This window comes from Polypterus senegalus, chromosome 15 (assembly GCF_016835505.1).
Source record: "Polypterus senegalus isolate Bchr_013 chromosome 15, ASM1683550v1, whole genome shotgun sequence".
NCBI classification, from domain to species: domain Eukaryota; kingdom Metazoa; phylum Chordata; class Cladistia; order Polypteriformes; family Polypteridae; genus Polypterus; species Polypterus senegalus.
Window position 1 is genome coordinate 132,050,498 of NC_053168.1, and position 23,182 is coordinate 132,073,679.

Below are 23,182 nucleotides of genomic sequence, written 5' to 3' on the forward strand. Positions count from 1 at the left end.
GTTTTCAATTTTGCAGCCAGGAAATAATATACGGGTGGCTTCCCCAAACCTTGCTATGGCTCTATATATATATATATATTAATAGATAGATAGATAGATAGATAGAAAAAGAAATATTTGATAGATAGATAGATATTTTAGCATAGTAGGCAGGATAAGATAGATAGATATTAATTTTAGTATAGTTGGCAAGATAGATAGATAGATAGATAGATAGATAGATAGATAGATAGATATGAAAGGCAATATATGATAGATAGATAGATAGATATACTGTATATAATATTACACAACTGGAAGTGGTTCCAATGACCTTTTCCTCTACCTCGGTATACGAGGAAGTCGAGGGGAGCGCACTCCTGATTTTTACTCAGGGGTTTTAATGCACCACTGCCTGTTAGCTTGAATGGACCCCTTAGTGCACTGCCATTCTGTACAGAGCTGGAGTGCATGTTGGTTTGTCTCCTAAAGTCACTGAGCAGAACAAAGATGATATGGAAAGAAATTACCAAAACCATAAAGTACAAACAAATTAATTACGGTATGAAAGTGACCCGCCAGGAACCATAAGGGACGTCTTCTCAAATGTAGTCAGCAATAAAAGCCATCCATCCACCTTCAAACTTGGTCCTTTTGATTCAGGATCCAATAAGGTGGTGGAGCTCATGCAAATACAGATGTTTGCATGATATTATGATATGAAAGTGACCCACCATGAACCATATGGAATGTCTTCTCGCATGCAGTCAGGAATATAATCCATCCATCCACCTTTAAACTTGATTCTTCTGATTCAGGATCCAATAAGGTCGCGAAGCTCATGCAAGTCTGGATATATGCATGATATCACCATACAGAAGTGGCACATTAGGAACCATATGTGATGTTTTGCACATGCATTTAGTAATAAAATCCATCAGACCATCCACCTTGGTTATTCCCATTCAGGATTCAATAAGGTGGCAGAGCTTAGGCATTCTGGGTACAATACAGGGGGTAAAAAAAACCTGAACGAGATGCGAGTCTCTGGTGGGGAACACCCATTTGTTCAGAAGGGTGAAATAATTGAGTCACCAATTAACCTCACCTACCTGTGTTTAGGATGTAGGAGGAAACCTCAAGTGCCTGGAAGAAAACCCAACACACAGAGAACATGCAAACTCCACACCGACATACCCAAGGCCACTGCAGTGGTAAAATAGCAGCACTAATCACTGAGCCACTCAGCTGCCCATGCAATTGTTGTTAATTCTAAAAAAGTGTTTTGAAACTCCCACCCAGCTTAAAAAGGCCACAAATGCTCACTATATTTTACACAAATAGATTTATTAAATATAAATTTCTTTAACAATGAAAATAATTGTTTTATAGTTCATTTAATGATACAGAAAAACAGCTCTCTAGAAAAATTATCAATTAGCTGGCAGAAACATTTTTTCTTTGAGATCTTCTATTGAATTATTTTAAAATATGACTTATTATTTTCAATATCAAAGATTACTTTTTTCTCATGTTTAACACTGCCGAATTGAAATGGCCACACTAGTTGTCTGTCCTGCTATCGTACCGACCACACCGTTTCCTCATCACGTCACAGCTTGCTGCTGACGGGATGGCACACCTCCACCACCACCTTCCCCAGGTTTCTCCCCGAGTACATGTAATCTACCGCACGGAAGACAGAATCTAAACCGAGGAATCTACCCTCGGGAGACAGCTCCCCCGTGTCCACTTCGCAGGACACCTCTCCGTTTTCACACATCTCTAACAGATCTTTCATGGCTCCCGCATATTCGGAGTAATAGTGGGGAAGAAAGAAACCACGAATGCTAGCAGATTTAAGAAGCAGCTTTGCGGGTAAAGCCTCGGCCCTTATCGGCTTGAGTCCAGAGGCCGACTGATAACCGGAAATAAAGCCAATGATTATCAGTCTACCTTTATTGGCCAGGCAGTTAACCGCCATCTCAAACAAACTCCCGCCAACCGACTCATAGACAACATCTACGCCACCCGGATACTCCTTCCGCAAGACCGCAGAAACATCTTCAGTTTTGTAATTGATTGGTCGGTCACAGCCGATGGACTTCAGGAAGCCAGCTTTCTCATCCGAGGAGCAGGTCCCAATGACATGGCATTTGGCTCTCTTGGCTAACTGAACGGCAAACTGCCCGGTCCCTCCTGCGGCAGCAGTCACCAGCACGTTCTCTCCTTCAGTTAAAGATCCAAGGTTTTTTAAACTGAGGTAAGCCGTTACACCACTCAGCAGTAAGGCAAGGTACTTGGGTTCAATGGAAGGCACGGGCATGGCGTTTCTGGCTGGCATGACAACATACTCGGCAAAGGCACCATCTCCCATGTAGGCCACTGATTGTCCCACTGTGTAGGTGGCACTGGCGCTGAGCCCCAAAGCTACCACTTCACCGATTCCTTCAAAACCAGAAGCAAATGGGGGCTTCACTGAAGGATCATAGCGGCCCGCAGAATAGTTGATGTCAGAAGCATTGATGCCAACAAATCTGAACAGGAAGAAAAAAAAAACACACGAAAAAGGTTAGACGTGTTTGAACTTTATTAAATACTTATAAGCTCTAAATGAAAAAAATAAGAGGCACAACGCAGACACGAGAGGCACATTAACTTTACTACATAGTATCAGCATATTTTTCTTCTTCCTTTCCCACTTCTATATGGGGTCGATGTGCCTGATCAACTTTCTACACACAGCTTCGACCCGCACCTCCTCGCCTATCAAGCCTCATTTTCTTCACACCTTCTTTTACTTTGTCCTCCTTCGTTTTTTCTTATTCTGGACTTCCATTCCCATCATCCTTTTACTCACACCTTCATTGTCTCTCCTCAGCACATATTTATACCACTTCAACCTCCTTTCCTGTACTTTCTTAGATATCTCTTAGATATATCTTTTGTTGTACCTCTCATTGTATCATTTCTTATTCTGTCCTCTTTTTTTGTAACTCCACACGTCCATCTCAACATTGTCATTTCTGCCACATCTAATGTCTTCTCCTGCTGTGCTCCATTTACTGCTCAGGTCTCAGCTCTGTACATCTTTGCTGGTTTTACCACTGTCTTCAAGACCTCACCTTTAACCTTTGCCTTAATTCTTGGATCACCCAACACCCCTGATACCTTCTTCCAATTGTTCCATGCACACTGCACTCTGTAGGTTATCTTTGTATCTAGTTTTCCATCTTGGGCCTCCACTGATCCCAGATATTTAAACTACTCCACTCTTTTCAGCAGCTAACTTATGAATTCTGATCAGTATTAAACCTCATATCTTATGTCTTCTTCCTATGTATTTTCTATCGAAAGCCCTCCTCCATTCTTCCAACTTCCTCTCCGCTTCCTGTTTTCTGGTGCCACATAACACAATGTCATCAGTAAAAAACATGTAGCAGCGGAACTAGTCTATTGATGCTTGCGAGTGCCAAAGTATAATCTGATTGTCCATTCTAACGGTTTTATTTTTAACATTTAAATGTGTAACAGGCGTCTTTAAGGCGACTTTTCGTCTGTAGATGGTTCATTGTACTCAGAAGGTTACTGTCCGTTGGACCAGGTTAACGACAGCATCTCGGATCTTTGCACTTTCAGATCAAGGCCTCTACTTTGAGCTCCACCTTCATGAGGCATTAGATTGGTTTGGAAATGTGACATTAAGTGAGCCGTCTAATTGATCCCACTCATTATCAAGTAAAATTCAGTCACGGTTGTCTATGGATGTATAGATTTTACGAACTAGAAGTCATGTAGTGCGATGCCGGCCTCACATATAGATTCCAGCAGCTGCTCCTAATGTAAGCCAACAGAAAGGTTCGAGCAGCCACCTCTGACAAGCACAGACTCCAGTCGCTATACAAAATGTTAGATAGATTAAGGTTCGGTTTCCAACGGGTATTGACAAACCGAGCAGCAATCCATCTATTAAAAACGAGACAATGGAAGTGTCTCACTGATTCAAATGAGCCACGATGGGCAGACTGACTCCTTTAGTTTCATTGCCAACGAGCAAAGAAATACTCCTCACAATGTATTGATAGACAAGTTGCCTAATTACCTTCAAGTAGTGCAAGAAACGGCCTCTTCCGAGAAGTATGGACGGAAACGCACATTACCTAACGGTCTTTAACGAGAATAGATTTCACGGCATTCCCAAACATGTGCAGATGGGTTGCTACAGCTGTCTTGGACACACAAAGCCTCCTCCTACTATTCCAAACATTCTTCACAAAGATTCTGGATCTTGCTAACAAGAAAAGATAAGACTTCTGTAGCCTGTTTGGTAGAAACGGTAGATTACCAGTCCATCCCAAACAAGAATGGATTCATAGAACAGTTTATGACAAGCCTAGGCAGAGATAGGCAGGCCAATTCTAGTAGACGTGGCTATCATGCAAAGCAAAGGTCCAACTCTAGTGGTCATTAGAAGCAAGTACACTCCTAAAAATAAAGGTGCCAAAGTGGCTCTTCAGAGCGATGTCATGGGGGAACCATTTTTGCTTCCTAAAAGACTCATCCACGTGAAAGTTCCAGAAAGAACCATTTATTTATTTAGATCCATAGCCAGCTCCAGAGAGTAAATAACCATGAAGAGATGGTAACAGATCTGTAAAATACTCTTCTTCTTCTCCTTTCATCTGCTCCTGTTGGAGATGGCAGAGTTAAAGATGCTAAGATCTGTGAAATACTTATGGGTCATAATTCTAAAAGGACTCGTTCTGTAGTCAATAACAGACCATGTCCAGGTTTAACCATAATCTGTTAGTGCCCTACTAGGTATCCTACCATACATTAAACATTTCTGATTTTTCTACTTATTAGAATGTTTTTCAAAGCATGAAGAGCCAACTTCATATATTAAGAACACTTCTGAAACTTAAATGGTGCTTTGTCAAGTAAAAGTTCAACAAGGAACCACACAACCTAGTAAAGAACCCTAACGTGCCATTAAAGAACCAGGATTTTTAAGAGGGTACTGGCAGACAGTTTGCCCAGCTGGCTATAACAAATATGGATTCTGGCTGACTTCTCTAAGAAGAAGAGTTGCCCAGCTTTTCCTAACATTAGAATTTTTTTTCTTCATGCAAAGAACCATGAACACATGGAATAAATGACCAAGTAGAGTGGTGGAGAGGTGTATTATAGGGACCTTCATATCTCAAGATGATGTGTTTTTGGAGAATTTAAGAAAACAGGAAGGATGGAAATGACCACTTCTCGTTACAAATATTCTAATCTTTTAATTACAAGTTTTACTGTTGTTTACTAAAAAACAAAGTTGGATTCTTATTGATGGACCAAACTCGAGTTGACTGAAAAATTACCACAGCTGGCAAACAAAACGTATTTCACCAGAACTATCTAGGATACATAAAGAGATTAATCAGGCAGAGTCTAACAAGCAGAGACAGGCTGACAGATTGCTGCAGTAGTCGCTAATAAGCAAGGATAGACTTGCTGCTGTCACCAACAGGCACTAATGGATAGACTAACTGTCTCCAACTAGTACGGATTCCTGTAGCTCCTCTCTAACAAGCCCGGGTTGTCCAATCTAGAGGTGTCCAAACAGCACAGTTTTCTCAGATGATTCCCAAAAGGTATGACGGTAAGTCAATAATCATTCACACTTTTGTGGTCGTTTTGTCTGGGTTGGCTGTACGGTATTGGAAACCTGTCTGTTGTCACAGTGGTAAAGTGTCAGCCTTGATCAGTAGGATTGTCTTGATTTCTAGGAGTAAATTTGGCCATTTGCACCAACGAGGAGCAATGATTTGCTTTTTATGGGCTGATGGTGTACCGAGGCTGAAATCCATAGAAGGAGTTTTGCACAATCTGGAGACAGTGCTGTATTATGGTAGTCTGTTTACAAATAGACTGAGAAGTTCAAAAATGTTTGGACAAATGTTAAGCAAGAAGAAGTAGTAAAACACTCATCCTTATCCACTACTGAGGACAACATTGACCAAGTCCCTTCAGACAAACCAATGAGTATTTTAGATGGCCAAATTTACAAGAGTCCTGGTGGTTCCAAATTTTTATAATTTCATAATTTTGGAGGCCACCGTGATCCTGGGAACACTCAACACTTTAGAAATGGTTCTATCCATCTTGCCTTCATCTATGGCACATCGCACCACAATTTGATCAAGGAGGTCTACAGAGAGCTCAAAGGACTGTAGGAGTTATGTTTCTGTCTGGACATGCAGTGTGAATTGTGGGACCTTCTAAACACACAGGTACACGTGTGCCTTTCTAAATGATGTCCAGTCAATTCAATGGGCCACAGGTCGACACTGGTCAAGTTCTAGAAACATCTCAAGGAGAATTAAAGCAAACAGGATACACATGAGCACAATTTGGAGCACCACCGCAAAAGAGTCTGGATACAGTTGTTCATTTTTAAATGATTTTATTTAACATGACCCCTCTGTCTGTTTGTTTGTCTGGGTCAAATCTTGCAACTGATTTTAAACCCACTTCTGGCGAAGTGAATTTCTTCAAACTTTGCGTGCATGTTCAGTGTGGATGACGATACAATAATCCGTCAAAACCGATGCAATTACGTAACAACTTTCGCTATAATCAATGGTTATGCCATTCCAGTTAATGCACACACAACAATGACGGAGAGAGAATATAGTGTGATATAGGAGCATACAAGTGAGAGACGCGTCAGATTGCCCCCACTTGCCTCTTCCAGTGAGTGGAGTCGGTAAATATACGGGTCGATTTTACTTGTTTACTCTTGCAAAGGAGTACCTCGATGATCACGGTGAAGAAGTACTGCCACAAGCTTGCCTTTCTGTTGTCGATATTTTTTTTCGCAGTGACCGAGCGCTAATCCCATAAGAGCCTGAACAGAAAAATAGACACCAAAATAGAATTCTTTTTAGTATTCAAATAATTCGGCAAAAAAGATATATTATGTAATATTTTTAAAGAACCTTCCCATTGATGGAAAATAATTAAAAGAAAAATCATTTGCAAAATACTCAAAAACTAAAAAGTAAAATATTAAAAAAATTATTTTAAGTAAAATTATTTTATTTACTTTAGTTATAAATGCACTAAAAAGGAAAACAAATTTTTCTTTAATCACAATTTCTGTGGTTATATGTGACTAAATAAAATCGTGGGGCGCACATAAATGAATTCATTCAATCAATTAACAGAATAGCTACTGTATATACTCGCGGATAAGTTCTCCCGAGGATAAGTCGGGACTTAATTTTACAATATAATTTCCGGTATTTTATAATATCGGTCATATAAGTTGAATGCGGAAAACTCACGCTATTGGCACAAGGGATTATGATATGCTAACGCTCACCTGAGAGAGTAAACACGGAGCACACAACCTTTTATTTTCTATGTTTTGTGCTTATGTGACCACACAGTAATACTCACACTATTCTGAAGCGACGTTTGCACCGATTTGTGTTTTTTGTATCTCACACCGTCATACACCTTTATTGTAAGAGCATTCCTCATCTATGATGGAGCGTCTGATCAGAAGAAAATATGAAGCTGGATTTAAATTAAACATCGTTGAAGTGGCAAAAGAAATTGGTAACTGTGCTGCTCCAACAAAATTCGATTCGTCTGAGAAACTGATGAGAGAATGGAGGAGGCAAAAAAAAAAAATGCACAAACCAGTGTGTTTCTTTGTGCCGGTCCCAAGCCTGGATAAATGGGGAGGGTTACGTCAGGAAGGGCATCCGGTGTAAAATTTTGCCAAATCAATATGTGGACAACAATGCAAATTTCGATACTGGATCGGTCGAGCCCCGGGTTAACAACGACTGCCTCCAGTACTGTTAGCCAACAGGGTGCTGGCGGAAATTGGGCTGCTGTTGGCTGAAGAAGAAGAAGGAGAAGAAAAGGGGAAAGACGTGTTCGGAGGCGAGGAGGAAGGTAAAGAGAGTGGAACTGAGGATAGGAACTTTGACTGTTGGCAGTATGACTGGTAAGGGGAGAGAGTTAGCAGATATGATGGAGAGAAAGAAGGTTGATATGTGTGTGCAAGAGACTAAATGGAAGGGGAGTAAAGCCAGGTGGATCAGAGGTGGATTCAAATTGTTCTATCATGGTGTGGATGGGAGGAGAAATGGAGTAGGGGTTATTCTGAAGGAACAGCATGTCAAGAGTGTTTTGGAGGTGAAAAGAGTGTCAGGCAGAGTGATGATTATGAAGCTGGAAATTAGAGGTGTGATGATGAATGTTGTTAGTACATATGCACCGCAAGTTGGGTGTGCAATGAGTGAGATAGAAGATTTTTGGAGTGAGTTGGATGAAGTGATGAACAGTGTACCCAGGGGACAGAAAGTATCCCCACTTTCTGTCCCCTGGGTACACTGTTCATCACTTCAGTGGATTGGATTGGATTGGAGTGGATTTCAATGGGCATGTTGGTCAAGGGAACAGTGGAGACAAGGAGGTGATGGGTAGGTATGGTGTCAAGGACAGAAATGAAGAAGGTCAGAGGATAGTGGATTTTGCCAAAAGGATGGACATAGCTGTGGTGAATACGTATTTTAAGAAGAGGGAGGAACACAGGGTTACATAGAAGAGTGGAGGAAGATGCACACAGGTGGATTACATCCTATGCAGAAGAGTTGATCTGAATGAGATTGAAGACTGCAAAGTGGTGGCAGGGGAAAGTGTAGTTAAGCAGCATAGGATGGTGGTCTGTAGGATGGCATTGGAGATCAAGAAGAGGAAGAGAGTGAGGGCAGAGCCAAGGATCAAATGGTGGAAGTTGAAAAAGGAAGACTGCAAGGTTGAGTTTAGGGAGGAGGTGAGACAGGCACTGGGTGGCAGTGAAGAGTTACCAGACAGCTGGGAAACTACAGCAGATGTAGTAAGGGTGACAGCAAGAAGGGTGCTTGGCGTGACATCTGGAAAGAGGAAAAGGAAACCTGGTGGTGGAATGAGGAAGTACAGGAGAGTATACAGAGGAAGAGGATGGCAAAGAAGAAGTGGGACAGTCAGAGAGATGCAGAAAGTAGACAAGAGTACAAGGAGATAAGGTGTAAGATAAAGAGAGAGGTGGCGAAGGCTAAAGAAAAGGTGTATGATGAGTTGTATGAGAGGTTGGACACCAAGGAGGGAGAAAAGGACCGGTGGGCTACACAGAGGGACTGAGCTGGGAAAGATGTGCAGCAGGTTAGGGTGATAAAGGATAAAGATGGAAACATACTCACAAGCGAGGAGAGTGTGTTGAGCAGATGGAAAGAGTACTTAGAGAGGCTGATGAATGAAGAGAATGAGAGAGAGAAGAGGTTGGATGATGTGGAGATAGTGAATCAGAAAGTGTAACGGATTAGTAAGGAGGAATTAAGGACCGTGATGAAGAGGATGAAAAATGGAAAGGCTGTTGGTCCAGATGACATACCTATGGAAGCATGGCGGTGTTTAGGAGAGAGGGCGGTGGAGTTTTTAACCAGATTGTTTAATCGAACCTTGGAAAGTGAGAGGATGCCTGAGGAGTGGAGAAGAAGTGTACTGGTGTCGGTATTTAAGAATAAGGGGGATGTGCAGGACTGCAGTAACTACAGGGGAATAAAATTGATGAGCCACAGCATGAAGTTATGGGAAAGAGTAGTGGACGCTCGGTTAAGAAGCGAGGTGATGATTAGTGAGCAGCAGTGTGTTTTGCCAAGAAAGAGCACCACAGATCATGCGATGTTTGCTCAGAGGGTGTTGATAGAGAAGTACAGAGAAGGCCAGAAGGAGCTGCATTGCGTCTTTGTGGACCTGGAAAAAGCATATGACAGGGTGACTGAGAGGAGCTGTGGTATTGTATGAGGAAGTCGGGAGTGGCAGAGAAGTGTGTAAGAGTAGTACAGGATATGTACGAGGGAAGTGTGACCGTGGTGAGGTCTGCGGTAGGAGTGACAGAGGTGGGATTACATCAGGGATCGGCTCTGAGCCCTTTCTTATTTGCAATGGTGATGGACAGGTTGACAGACGAGATTAGACAGGAGTCCTCGTGGACTATGATGTTTGCTGATGACATTGTGATCTGTAGCGATAGTAGAGAGCAGGTTGAGGAGACCCTGGAGAGGTGGAGATATGAGAGGAGAGGAATGAAGGTCAGTAGGAACAAGACAGAAAACGTGTGTAAATGAGAGGGATGTCAGTGGAATGGTGAGGATGCAAGGAGTAGAGCTGGCAAAGGTGGATGAGTTTAAATACTTGGGATCAACAGTACAGAGTAACAGGGATTGTGGAAGAGAGGTGAAGAAGAGAATGCAGGCAGGGTGGAATGGGTGGAGAAGAGTGTCAGGAGTGATATGTGACAGACAGATATCAGCAAGAGTGAAAGGAGAGGTTCACAGGACGGTAGTGAGACCAGCTATGTTATATGGGCTGGAGACGGTGGCACTGACCAGAAAGCAGGAGACAGAGCTAGAGGTGTCAGAGTTATAGATGCTAAGATTTGCATTGGGTGTGACGAGGATGGACACGATTAGAAATGAGGGCATTAGAGTGTCTGCTCAAGTTGGAAGGTTGAGAGAGAAGTCATAGAGGCGAGATTGAGTTGGTTTGGACACGTGCAGAGGAGAGAAGCTGGGTATATTGGGAGAAGGGTGCTAAGGACAGAGCTGCCAGGGAAGAGGAAAAGAGGAAGGCCTAGGAGAAGGTTTATGGATGTGCTGAGAGAGGACATGCAGGTGATGGGTGTAACAAAACAAGATAAAGAGGACAGGAAGATATGGAAGAAGATGATCTGCTGTGACAAACCCTGACGGGAGCAGACGAAGGAAGAAGATTTTTGAATGGGCGTATAAGTCGGGGTCTGATTTTTATGATCGATTTTTCGAGTTTGAAGACCCGACTTATACGTCAGTATATACGACACTTAATATTAAAAAAAAAAAAAATGTGTAATTTTCTATCATGCTAAACAAGTTTCAAAAATTGTTTGAATCAATTCATTCATGTGCGCCCCACGATTTTATTTAGTCCCGTATAACAACAAAAAGCTGTGTTTAAAGAAAAATTGCTTTTTAGTGCATATATAACTAAAGTAAATAAAAACAAAGTGTATATATATTTTTTTTAATAAATGTGCAGACCTTTTTGAAAGCATGGTTTCATGTTGTCATTATGGGTTATTGAGTGACAGGCAAAATAGGCAGATTTATCCCTTTAAAATTAAATCTGTAACATAAAGAAGTGTGCAGTAAGTGAAGAAGTCTGAATACCTTCTGAATCCACTGTATGTGTCTGCCTGTCTATCTAAAGAAAGATGGACTCCTCATTGCCATTTTGAAGTATTGATAGACAGAAAAGATGAATCGGTTGCTTCTGACAGATAGTGATCCTTATACAGTAGATGCCTCTAACATGCACAGTTCAAATGGCATACACTTCAGCAGCTGACCCTGACACAGCACAAGCGCTCAACAAGTACAGGTAGGCTAGCCAAGCCACGTCCTGCAAGCAAAGATGTCTGTAGCAGTCGTAGACATGTAGAGGGGATTCCTACAGTTGCCTCCGACAAGCAAAAACTGCTGCAGCTATCCCATCTCACCACATATTGGGGAGTTCCTTGTATACGGAGCCCTCCAGAATATTTGGGACAAACACATTTTTCTTGATTTCCCCCTCTGCTCCACTGTTTAAAATTACAAATCAAACAATTCAGACACCGTGATTAAAGTGCACATCGCAGACTTCCATTTAAGGGGATTTGCAGACATTTCAAATGACATTTTTTTTAAAACATGGCCCCCTGTTTCAGGTCACAGTAATGTTGGGGACAATTGGTGTCCCAGGTGTTTGTGATTCCTCAGGTGGGTTCCATTGATTCGTAAGGTACCACAGCTTGCTTCTACTCATTGGAGTCTGTAGTTGCCATTGTTCAAAATGAGGACCAGAGCTGTGCCAATGAAAGTCAAAGAAGCCATTAGGAGGCTGAAAAACAAGAATAAAACCATTAGAGTCATCGGTAAAACCTTAGGATGACCGAAATCAACTATCTAGAATATCTTGAAGAAGAAAGAACCCATTGGTGAGCTTAGTAATCGCAAAGGGACTGGTGGGCCTTGGAAGACCTCCACTGTTGATGACAGAAGAATCCTCACTATGGTGAAAAAAACCCAAATGCCTGTGTGACAGATGAAAGACAGTCTTCAGGGGGTAGATGTATGTGTGTGTATGTATTAGAGAAGACTTCAAGAACAGAAACACAGAGGCCACACTACAAGATGGAAACCATAAAACAGGATGGCCAGATTACAATTTGAGAAAAAAGGACTTAAAAGATCCTGCAGAATTCTGGGAAAAGGTCTTGTGGAGAGAAGAGACAAAGATGAACCTCATCAGAGTGATGGTGAGAGCAAGTTGTGGAGACGAAGAGGAACTTTCTGAGATCCAAAGCAGACCACCTCATCAGTTAAACATGATGGTGCCACAGGTTCTTGCACACTTCTCTTCATTGATGATGGAACTGCAGTTCCTGTAGATGCCTCCAAACTCATGGGATGGCGCTTCATCCCACAACAAGATAATGATCCAAACATACTGCTGAGGCAACACTGGAGACTTTCAAAGCTAAAAAACTCAAAATTCTCGAATTCCTTCCATATTCTGAAGAGGGAACTCAAGGGGACAAGTCACCGAAACAAGCTGGAGCTGAAGATGGCCGCATTAGAGGCTTGACAGAGCATCACCAGAAAAGACACTCAGCACTTGGTGATGTCTTTGAATCGCAGACTTCAAGCAGTCATTACAAGTCAGGGGTTTGCGGCAAAGTCCTAAATATGACCTGCCATTGCTGTGTCCCAAACATCATGGTGTCCAGAAACGGAGGGACTGTGTAAAAGTGTTATGCGACTGAAATATATGCAAATCTCCTTAAATGAAAGTCTGCATGCATGATGTCTGAATTGTTTGATTTGTGATTTTAAAGTGTGGAGCAGAGGGGGGAATCAAGGAGAAGATGTGTCTTTGTCCCAAACTTTATGGAAGGCACTGTACGCGTTTCGAACAGGTTTAGAGTAACAGGCAGATTACCGATTCATTCCTAAAAAGACTCGATTCTTTCGTGATTAATAAGGTTTCCATCTATCTACAGCATGTATCTCTGACTTTTTTCAAATAAATTAAGGACTCCTAATGCCATTTCCAACAGGTATTGTCAAACAAATGATCAATCAGTCTGTACAAGAACCTATTTCTGCAGGATTACTTAACACGCATAGGTGGGTTAATCCGGCAGAGTCTAACTAACACAGATCGACACTCTGATTGCTGCTGTACTTGCTAACCATCAATGAAGCAGCTGTGTCCAACAAGAAGTGACAGAGAGATTGGCTTGTTGCATCTAACAGGAGTGGATTCTTACAACAATCTCTAACAAGCACAGGTAGGCATGATCTAGCCGAGTCTAACAAATGGCGATTTCTATAGCAGTTATGGCCAGGTAAGGTCAGGTCGGGTTAGGGAGCATGCACTGGTACAACACCACATGATGAAACACCTTAGGATCCTGGTTGGCAACCCCACAGGAAGTCACGCGGTCGAGTCCTACCTTCCACAAATGACCATGTATCTGCTGCAACCAGGTGTTACATGGGCATCCCCTTGGCCTGGTCTAGCCAATCTGATGCCCCAAAAATGAAGATCCTGTGAGCCACATCACCCTCATGGAATTGAGCCACATGGCCGCATTGCTGTGACTGACACTTCCTCACAATGAGAAGGTGTGTGTGTGTGTGTGTGTATATATGAAGAGTAAATTGTCTCTGTATGTAATGACAGGTGTGTGTGCCTTGTGATAAAATATCATCCCTCCCAGTTAAAAGGAACAGGAATCTTGTTTTAAAATGAACAGAAGTAGGGGAGGAAAGGGTGATAAAGCAGCCAGAAGAAAGGGTGGAAACCCACTACAAGCTGAAAGTGAAAGTGAAGTGTGCCTTATTTGGGACTCTGTGAGCAACCACTCATTCGATACAAAGTCAAACCAGCAGAACCCAAGGATTTTCCGAAGAGACACAGTAACGAAGGAGTCCAGTCTTCGTCTCAGGTCACTGGACAGCGTCCATGTCTCGCCACCATATAGCAAGACAGGAAGCACCAGGACTCTAAAGACTTGGACCTTTGCCTTTTTACAGAGATATCGGGAGCGCCACACACCCCTTTCCAGCGACCTCATGACCCCCCTATGCTCTCTCAATCCATCTACTGATTTCATAGGAAGAGACACTAGAGACATGAAGGTCACTGCCAAGGTAAGTAGACCTCTCAGCAGTTCTGGCCATGCAGATAGATTCCAACTGCTACCTACAACAAGCATGGACTCCTGCAGCTCTTCTAAGTGTTCATCAGATAGATTCTGGTGGATGCTGCTGACAAGTAAAGTGAGACTTGTGCATGTATAGGTATAGACAGGAAGGCCCCCAGACTGCTACATTCCTGTATCTGTTTCTAACCAACTCCTATAACTGTCTCTGACAGATGTCACTAGCATGGAAATACGCAGGATGAGAAGCCTTTGGGACATCACCAAGTGCAGTAACATTTAGATACTGGAAATTTAGTTGGGCAGCACCGAATTTGGTGTTGGCGTCTTATTGCAGTTAAGACTTCAGTTTGGTTCGCCAGCTAAAATCCATTCTGTGAAGCGTTTGCAAGTTCTTTTTTTATTTGTTGATATGGTCTCCCTAAAATCAAGTGACATAATGTTAGGCTAAGTGGTGACTCTGAATTGGCCAAGTGTGAGTAGATGTTACATATGCAGAGCTGGACATACAGTATCATACGTACATCTGGAGACAATCATTAATGAATGAAGCTTAAAAGTTGGTGGGAACAAAGAGACCGCTCACCGAGTGCGACAGATCTAAACCAACACGTCGTCTCAGGAAGGTGGCACTCAAAGCAGGGTTGGTGATTTTGAACTGCAAAGAGCAATGGTGGTCTCGTTTACCTGGTCCGACAGAGATCGAGCTTCTGACTACGACAATGAACTGTCTATAGAGGGTTGGATAATGGATGGATAAATATTATCTATACGAAATGTCGAGCTCAGTCTGTGGTGGGGAATGAGGCGTCAACCATACCTCCTATTCTGGGAAAAGTACAGATTAACAGTTCCTTGTGCCGGCCCGTCAGGTCCTCTCCCGAATACCTTTCACCAGAAAGGAAAAATAATTTTTCTTGAAATGAACCCGGGTTCAACTGACGTTTTCCATGTGGTGTCAATCTCTTTCCTTTTTGCCTTTTCCTGTGATGGTGTCCACTTCTCTCTTGGCTCTGCGCTTCTCCTCTCCTTTACCCCGCCATCCGTTTACATACTGTTGGCTCCTCCCCGTACAGTCTATTGGACCCTCCAAGCCAGGTGCTCCCCTCCCCGTGTACAATTGCCCGGCCTTACAAATTAAGCCATTCCACTAATAACAGGAATTGGAAAAGCTACAAACTCACAGTGACGCACACATTTTCCAGACGACCATTACACATGTATGTTATGATGTGTGCCCTTTAAAGGAGCAAGCAATGGAGACCAAGAGTGACGTGAAACCAAATCTAACAACCTTTGCTTTTTTGCATTTAGACTGGATGAAGAAAACCGGGAGGACCAATGACATCATCTGCCACTATCCACTATTTAAGAACAGAACGTTCATGATGTTGGCATTCATTAAGGAATCAACCATTAAAAAGGGTTAGGGTTAGGGTTGACATCCTTGTGAGCAAGTACGACTGGCTGAGGAAGCCAAGATTTTGAGGTTATGGTCTTTATATTTACTTTAGCTTAGTGCCCAGTTAAACGGGATGCAACCACAGCCCCTAACACTTGTGTCATGTCACCCCATTTTGATTTATTTTTTAATTACAGTGACGATATTACTACTACTGAGAACATACCTCTGGAAAATGAGAGTTCTGCACTTAAGTGAAGTGCGTTCAAATGGGATCAAACTTTTGAATTGAAAATAGGGAGTAAAGGGGGTTTGCAGGTCTTCAATTCAAAAGCATAAATTCGCCTGAACGCGTTTCACTTTTATGAGCTACTCTCATTTTCCAGTAGTATCTAATAATAGCAAAAAAAAAAACCACATGCATTTTGGATGTTGTAAACACATGGCTGACAGGTAGATCAAGTGACACGAGATTTTTATAATTGTTAGTGCTTTTTCAGCATTGGGCCCCACTGGTCAGCTCTTCGTATTAGAAACGTTGGTATATTCGTTTTCCACGAAATCGTGACATTAAAAGTTTTTCTCGTCAATCGTTACAAACAACACAGGGTAAGTAACAGGTGTGAGGGACGGCTGGCAGTTCAGTCCAGTCGGGACGTTCCTGAAGGAAAAGAAGGAGGAAGAGCAGGCTTTTCAGGGCATTACATCCCCTGGGACGCTAGGTGGTAGCTTCCCTGGATGGCAACGGTTCCTCGGATTCCGGTAAAGCATCCTGGGACGTGCGTGGAGTCCGTTTCCTCAGCCCTGTTGGGTGCCATAGGTGTCGCCGGGGGAGCTCACAAAGAACCTGGGAACTCCTACTATTACAACAACCCGGAAGTACTTTGGAGTCTCGAGGACGGAAGCCCGCAGTACTTCCAAGCTACTTAAGAAAGAAGGATGTGACATTGACCTGGAAGAAGAGATGGTCATGGACTATTTAAAGGACTGGTCAAGACCCAGCAAAGGAGCCAGAGTTGGGTGGTAGAGTGACAGAGCTGCTGGGTGGAGAGGAGGATTGTGATTATTGATTATTTGTTATTATTAATTGGAGAATTGTGGAGTGTGCGATGCTTTGTGTACTTTATTCAAGAAGATAATTAAAGAATAATTCTTGGTGCTTTTTACAAATGTGTCTTGGAAGTCTGTCGGGTGGGTTTAACTGGGCAACAGCGCCCCTAGCATCCACACAGGTAAAAACAAACACCGCTTTGGGGTGTTGTATTAATTGAAGGTCAGCAATGCGATGTCAGAGTGATTAGCGCCAGTAGCCAGTAGAGTGGGAGTAAATCCCAGTTTAGCCACGGCCTGTGTAGAGTCTACGGGATTTTCTACGGGCTCACCAGTTTTCCTATCAAATCCCATAAAAGATAAGTTGATTACTGACTTCAAATTCTCCAGTCTGATTCAGTGTAACGGTGTACCATGCGATGTATGGTGGAATCCTGCCTAGTGCCCAGTGTTGCTGAAACAGGCTCCTAAACTGGAGTAAGTAGACCCCGAAAAAGAGATGGCTGGCTCACTGGTTCAGATTAAATACCTGCATCAAATGTGCCTTTATAAGTTATCGGTTGCAAGAACAGGGATGTGGAGTCAGTAGATAAATCCTTCGACTCTGACTACGACTTCTTTAATTTCCGGTACTTCTGACTCTGACTCCCCGACTCTGACTCCTCTGTATTTAATATGCTAATGTATTTTCAATGTTGATTGAAGGAAGGCAACATACAGTCATATGAAAAAGTTTGGGAACCCCTCTCAGCCTGCATAATAATTGACTCTCCTTTCAACAAAAAAGATAACAGTGGTATGTCTTTCATTTTCTAGGAACATTGGAGTACTGGGGTGTTTTCCGAACAAAGATTTTTAGTGAAACAGTATTCAGCTGTATGACATTAAATCAAATGTGAAAAACTGGCTGTGCCCAAATGTGGGTCCCCTTGTAATTTTGCCGATTTGAATGCCTGTCACTGCTCAGTGCTGATTACTTGCAACACCAAAATGGTTGGATGGGCTTGTTAAGCTTTAAACTTTATAGACAGGAGTGTCCAATCACGAGAAAAGGTATTTAAGGTGGTCCATTGCAAGTTGTGCTTCCTTCCCTTTGACTCTCCTCTGAAGAGTGACAGACAGCATGGGATCCTCAAAGCAACTCTCAAAAGATCTGAAAACAAAGATTGCTCAGTCTCCTGGTTTAGGGGAAGGCTACAAAAAGCCATCTCAGAGGTTTAAACTGTCAGTTTCAACTGTAAAGGAATGGAATCAGGAAATGGAAGGCCACAGGCACAGTTGCTGTTAAACTCAGCAGGTCTGGTAGGCCAAGAAAAATACAGGAGCGACATATGTGCAGGATTTTGAGAATGGTACAGACAACCCACAGATCACCTCCAAAGACCTGCAAGAACATCTCACTGCTCCGTATGCTTGGTTTATTACCTGCAGTGCTTTCAACTACGTCTGGTTACACTTGTCTTCGAGTACAGGGAAAAAAAAAAAGGCAATTTGTCTCGACACAAGAATGAAGGTGATCAAGCAATATGGTGGAGGAAAGAAAGGGAAAGCGATCGCATGTGGTGCAAGTTATCCCGTTGTAACTGGTGCTCACCACATGTGCTGCACTGCTGCGCTCCGGCTTTGAGTCCCATCGACCTCTGAAGCTTCCGCATTGTGACTCACGATGTGCTGCTTGGTTTATTACCTGCAGTGCTTTCAACTAAACTGCCATGACGGGGTAATCAAACCACGCTGAACTCCTTTATCTGTTAATGTTTATTATGAGCAGACTGAAATGTTAAAACAGAAAACATACGAGTGCTCAGACTCTGCCGGTACAACCCACAGCTAACACGATGTACACGGGGAGAGGTGAGCACTGATGGGGTAACATAACACAGGCAAAGAAAGGATTCCATGCGAGCAACATTCATAAAGAAACAAAATAATACAATAATTTACACAAAAAAAGAGAAACTCTACACAATGTGCGAAGAATGGTGATAAAAAAGGATATAAAACAAACAATAGGACTTAAGGGACAACTTATACAGTGTTATAGTTACGGTCAGGCTTGAATACATATACAGTACCAGTCCGTCTTACATCCAGATTGACTTACGACAGGTCCCTTAGAACCGAACGTGGACATAAGTCGACGACTACGGGTATGTGCCACTCAGCAGATTACATTTTTTGCTGTTTTAGACATACACTTTATTGGCCAAAAGATTGTAGACACTTGACCATCACACCTAAATGAGCTTGCTGGACATCATATTCAAAAAACCAAATACATTTATATGACGTAAGCCCCCGTTGGCAGCTATAACTGCCTCCACTCTCCTTTCATCAAGATTTTGGTGCATGTTATTGGGCATTTATGCCCATTCAGCAAAAAAAGCATTTGGCCGGTCAGGTACTGACATTGGACGAGTACACCAGGCTCACAATCAGTAGTTCTGTTCATCCCAAGGGTGTTCACTAGGGTTGGAGTCAGGGCTCTGTGCAGGCCACTTGAGGTACTCCACGTCTTTATGGACACAGGGCACAGTCACGCTAGAACAGGGAACGGGCCTTCAACAGCCTGTAGGCCCAACGTTGGAAGCGCATGATTATCTACAATGTGTCTGTATGCTGTATTATACAGGGTGGCCCACGAAAAAGTAGCCCGCCTTCCTGCCAGAGTGGCGCGCCGATTGACTACCCTCATCACGAAAGCTGTGTAGACATAGTGCAAACGTGTGAGTACGAGCTGAGCGACCTATTCCATTCCACAAAGAATCATTTTCAGCACTTTCTGTAAAGAGTGAGTAAAGATTTTTGCATTTCAAGTTCTTTCTTTATGGAAAGGGCGCCTTTTTTCGCCAGGGAGGCGGGATACTTTTTCGTGGGCCACCCTGTATAATGGAATCCTTCACTGGAGCAAAAGGGGCCTAGTCCAAGCTATTGAAACACAGCCCCAGACCGCCATCCCTCCTGCACCAAACTTTATGGTAGGCGCTATGCGGTCCAGAAGGTAGCGCTCTCCTGGCATCTGCCAAACACAAGATAGTGAAGTGTGATTCATCACTCCAGAGAACACATTTCCACTGCTCCAGAGTCCAATGGCGGCGTGCTTCACACCACTCCAACCAGCGCTTGGCATTGCCCACAGTGTGCGCAGCCATGGAAACCCATTTCCCTAAAGCTCCCGACACACAGATCTTGTGCTGACGTTACTTCCAGAGGCAGTTTGTATCTCTGTAATGAGCGACACACAAGAGGATGGCAGATTATTATGGTGGCCTACCCCGCACTGTGAGTTTGCGTGAGTTTAACTATTTCGTGGCTGAACTGCTGTTGCTCTTTGATGCTTCCACTTCACCATAATGGCAGTTATAGTTGGCTGGGGAAGATCAGAAATGTGGCAAATGTGGCATTATAGAACAGTGCCACGTTTAAAGTCACTGACCCAATGGTTCTCAATGGTGATTCATTTTATGTAGCTGAATGAAATAATTTGGAGGGATGTCCACATACTTTTGGATGGGGAGTAAGAAAACACAAAACATTAAAACCCATGTGTACACCACTGTAGTGCCCAGATATTAAATGAAGGGTGCCATTCTCGTCAAATAAACCTGTCCACAAGTGCAAGCTGGGTCACAAAGTGTAAGTTGTCTGCCTGACACGTGTACTCAGAAATTACCAATTCATCCACCCATCCATTTTCTAAACCAACTTAATCATTAGAGCAATCGAGACGAGGACAGGCCATTCAGCCCAACAAAGTTTGCCAGTCCTATCCACTTAATTTTTCCAAAAAAAAACCCAACAATTCGAGTTTTGAAAGTCCCTAAAGTCTTACTGTCTACCACTCTACTTGGTCGCTTTTTCCAAGTGTCTATCGTTCTTTGTGTAAAGAAAAACTTCCTAATGTCTGTGTGAAATTTACCCACCATAACAAGTTTCCAACTGTGTCCCCGTGTTCTTGATGAACTCATTTTAAAGTTACAGTCTTGAACCACTGGACTAATTCCCTTCATAATGTTAAACACTTCAGTCAGGTCTCATGTTAATCTTGTTTTACTTAAACTGTGTAATGGCCGACCCTTTAACCAGACCGGCCACTACACTACCAAGGCGATTCCTTGGATAACCTGAGGCTTCTTTATCTAGTAACAAGCTGTACTCCTTTCAGATTGTCCTATTCCCCAACACGACGAAACAACAAACAAACGGTAGACAGATATGTAAAACCAAATATGAATATATTGACAGTGATAGATATAAATATACACAAGGACAGACGAATATTCAATTATATATATATGTGTGTGTGTGTGTGTGTGTGTGTGCACAAAACACCACTATCCCAATGACACCAGTGACTAATTATTATATACAACACAAATATGCATATATTTACAAAGAACCCTCCCTTGGCCTAAACACTAACTGAACAAACACAAACACAGATGAAATGATAAGCGGCGGTTGAAATGGAAATGATAGATGAGTCCAAAAGCTAATAAAGTCCGGCAAACGTTTGATATTGGCTGGTGTGAAATTTTGCTTCCTCGTGACAATACAAAAAACATCTCACCGTTAAGTGTCCACGGCAGTGGTTGGCAAAAGTCCAAACCCTGGGGTTTCTCTGTGCTGGCTGCTGTGTTAATAATCTGGATCCTGAAGAAGCAAGTAATGGACGGGTATGATGCTCGGAATTAAGTGGAAATATGTGTAAAATTATTATTTTCCTTCCTCTCTCTCTCTTCACCTCTTCACTTACGGGGACAGCATTTACTGACGCACATATAAAGGACAGTAAACGGGACAATGAAAACAAAACACACTCAGCACAGACAAAAAACAAATACTTATTATTATGTGGCCCTGCTACACTGTAAAGGCTCAGCTCTTTTAATCTTTCCTCATAACTCAACCCCTGTAGCCCTGGAATCAGCCTAATCGCTCTTCTCTGGACCTTTTTCTAGCGCTGTTATGTCCTTTTTGTAGCCTGGAGACCAAAATCGCACCTAGTACTCCAGATCAGGCCTCACCAGTGTGTTATAAAGCTTGAGCAGAACCTCCTTGGCCTCCTCTACACATCAAGGCACTATATAACCTGACATTCTGCTAGCCTTCTTAATGACTTCTGAACACTGTCTGGAAGTTGATATAGTGTTGAGTCCACTGCGACTCCTAAATCCTTCTTATAAGGTGGACTTTTGATTTTCAGACCTTCCATTGTGTATTCAAACCTAAACCTGGAGGCCTAAACTGCCCACAGTACTCCAGAGGAGGCCTCACCAGTGTGTTATAGAGCTTCAGAAGAACGTCCTTAGCCTCCTCTACACATCAGGGTGCTAAATAACCCGGCATTCTGCTAGCCTTCTTAATGGAGTCTGAACACTGTCTGGAAGTTGATATAGTGTCGAGTCCACTACAACTCCTAGCTCCTTCTCATAAGGTGGACCTTCGATTTTCAGACGTCGAGTCCACTACAACTCCTAGCTCTTTCTCATAAGGTGGACCTTCGATTTTCAGAAGTCGAGTCCACTACAACTCCTAGCTCCTTCTCATAAGGTGGACCTTCGATTTTCAGACGTCGAGTCCACTACAACTCCTAGCTCCTTCTCATAAGGTGGACTTTTGATTTTCAGACCTCCCATTGTGTATTCAAACCTAAACCTGGAGGCCTAAACTGCCCACAGTACTCCAGATGAGCCCTCACCAATGTGTTAAAAAGTTTGAGCAGAACCTCCTTGGCCTCCTCTACACATCAAGGTACTATATAACCTGACATTCTGCTAGCCTTCTTAATGACTTCTGAGCACTGTCTGGAAGTTGATATAAGGTTGAGTCCACTATGACTCCTAGCTCCTTCTCATAAGGTGGACGTTTGATTTTCAGACCTCCCATTGTGTATTCAAACCTAAACCTGGAAGCCTAAACTGCCCACAGTACTCCAGATGAGGCCTCACCAGTGTGTTAAAAAGTTTGAGCAGAACCTCCTTGGCCTCCTCTACACATCAAGGTACTATATAACCTGACATTCTGCTAGCCTTCTTAATGACTTCTGAGCACTGTCTGGAAGTTGATATAAGGTTGAGTCCACTATGACTCCTAGCTCCTTCTCATAAGGTGGACTTTTGATTTTCAGACTTCCCATTGTGTATTCAAACCTAAAGCTGGAGGCCTAAACTGCCCACAGAACTCCAGAGGAGGCCTCACCAGTGTGTTATGAAGCTTAGGCAGAACCTCCTGTAACTTGTACTCCACACATCAAGGCGCCATATAACCTGACATTCTGTTAGCCTTTTTAATGGCTTCTGAACTCTATCTGGATGTCTATAGCTTAGAGTCCTCTACGACTCCCAAATCCTTCTCATAAGGTGGAATCCACTGTTTTATAGTCATGGACAACTGAAAGGCATCCCACAGGTTAAGCATCCTTGCATGGAGTTTTAGTCCAGCACAGGACATGT

The 23,182-nt window shown here is 42.8% G+C and overlaps 1 protein-coding gene across 1 annotated transcript in view; it reads right to left on the minus strand.

The window, feature by feature from the left end:
* Nucleotides 1-1,309: 1,309 nt before the first annotated feature.
* LOC120516156 (prostaglandin reductase 3-like) overlaps nt 1,310-23,182 on the minus strand; it is a 31,037-nt gene continuing 9,164 nt past the window's right edge. The window contains exon 2 of the mRNA XM_039737632.1: nt 1,310-2,516. Within this exon, the coding sequence (XP_039593566.1) occupies nt 1,592-2,516 (925 nt within the window). The 3' untranslated portion in view covers nt 1,310-1,591. The remainder of the gene's footprint in view (nt 2,517-23,182) is intronic.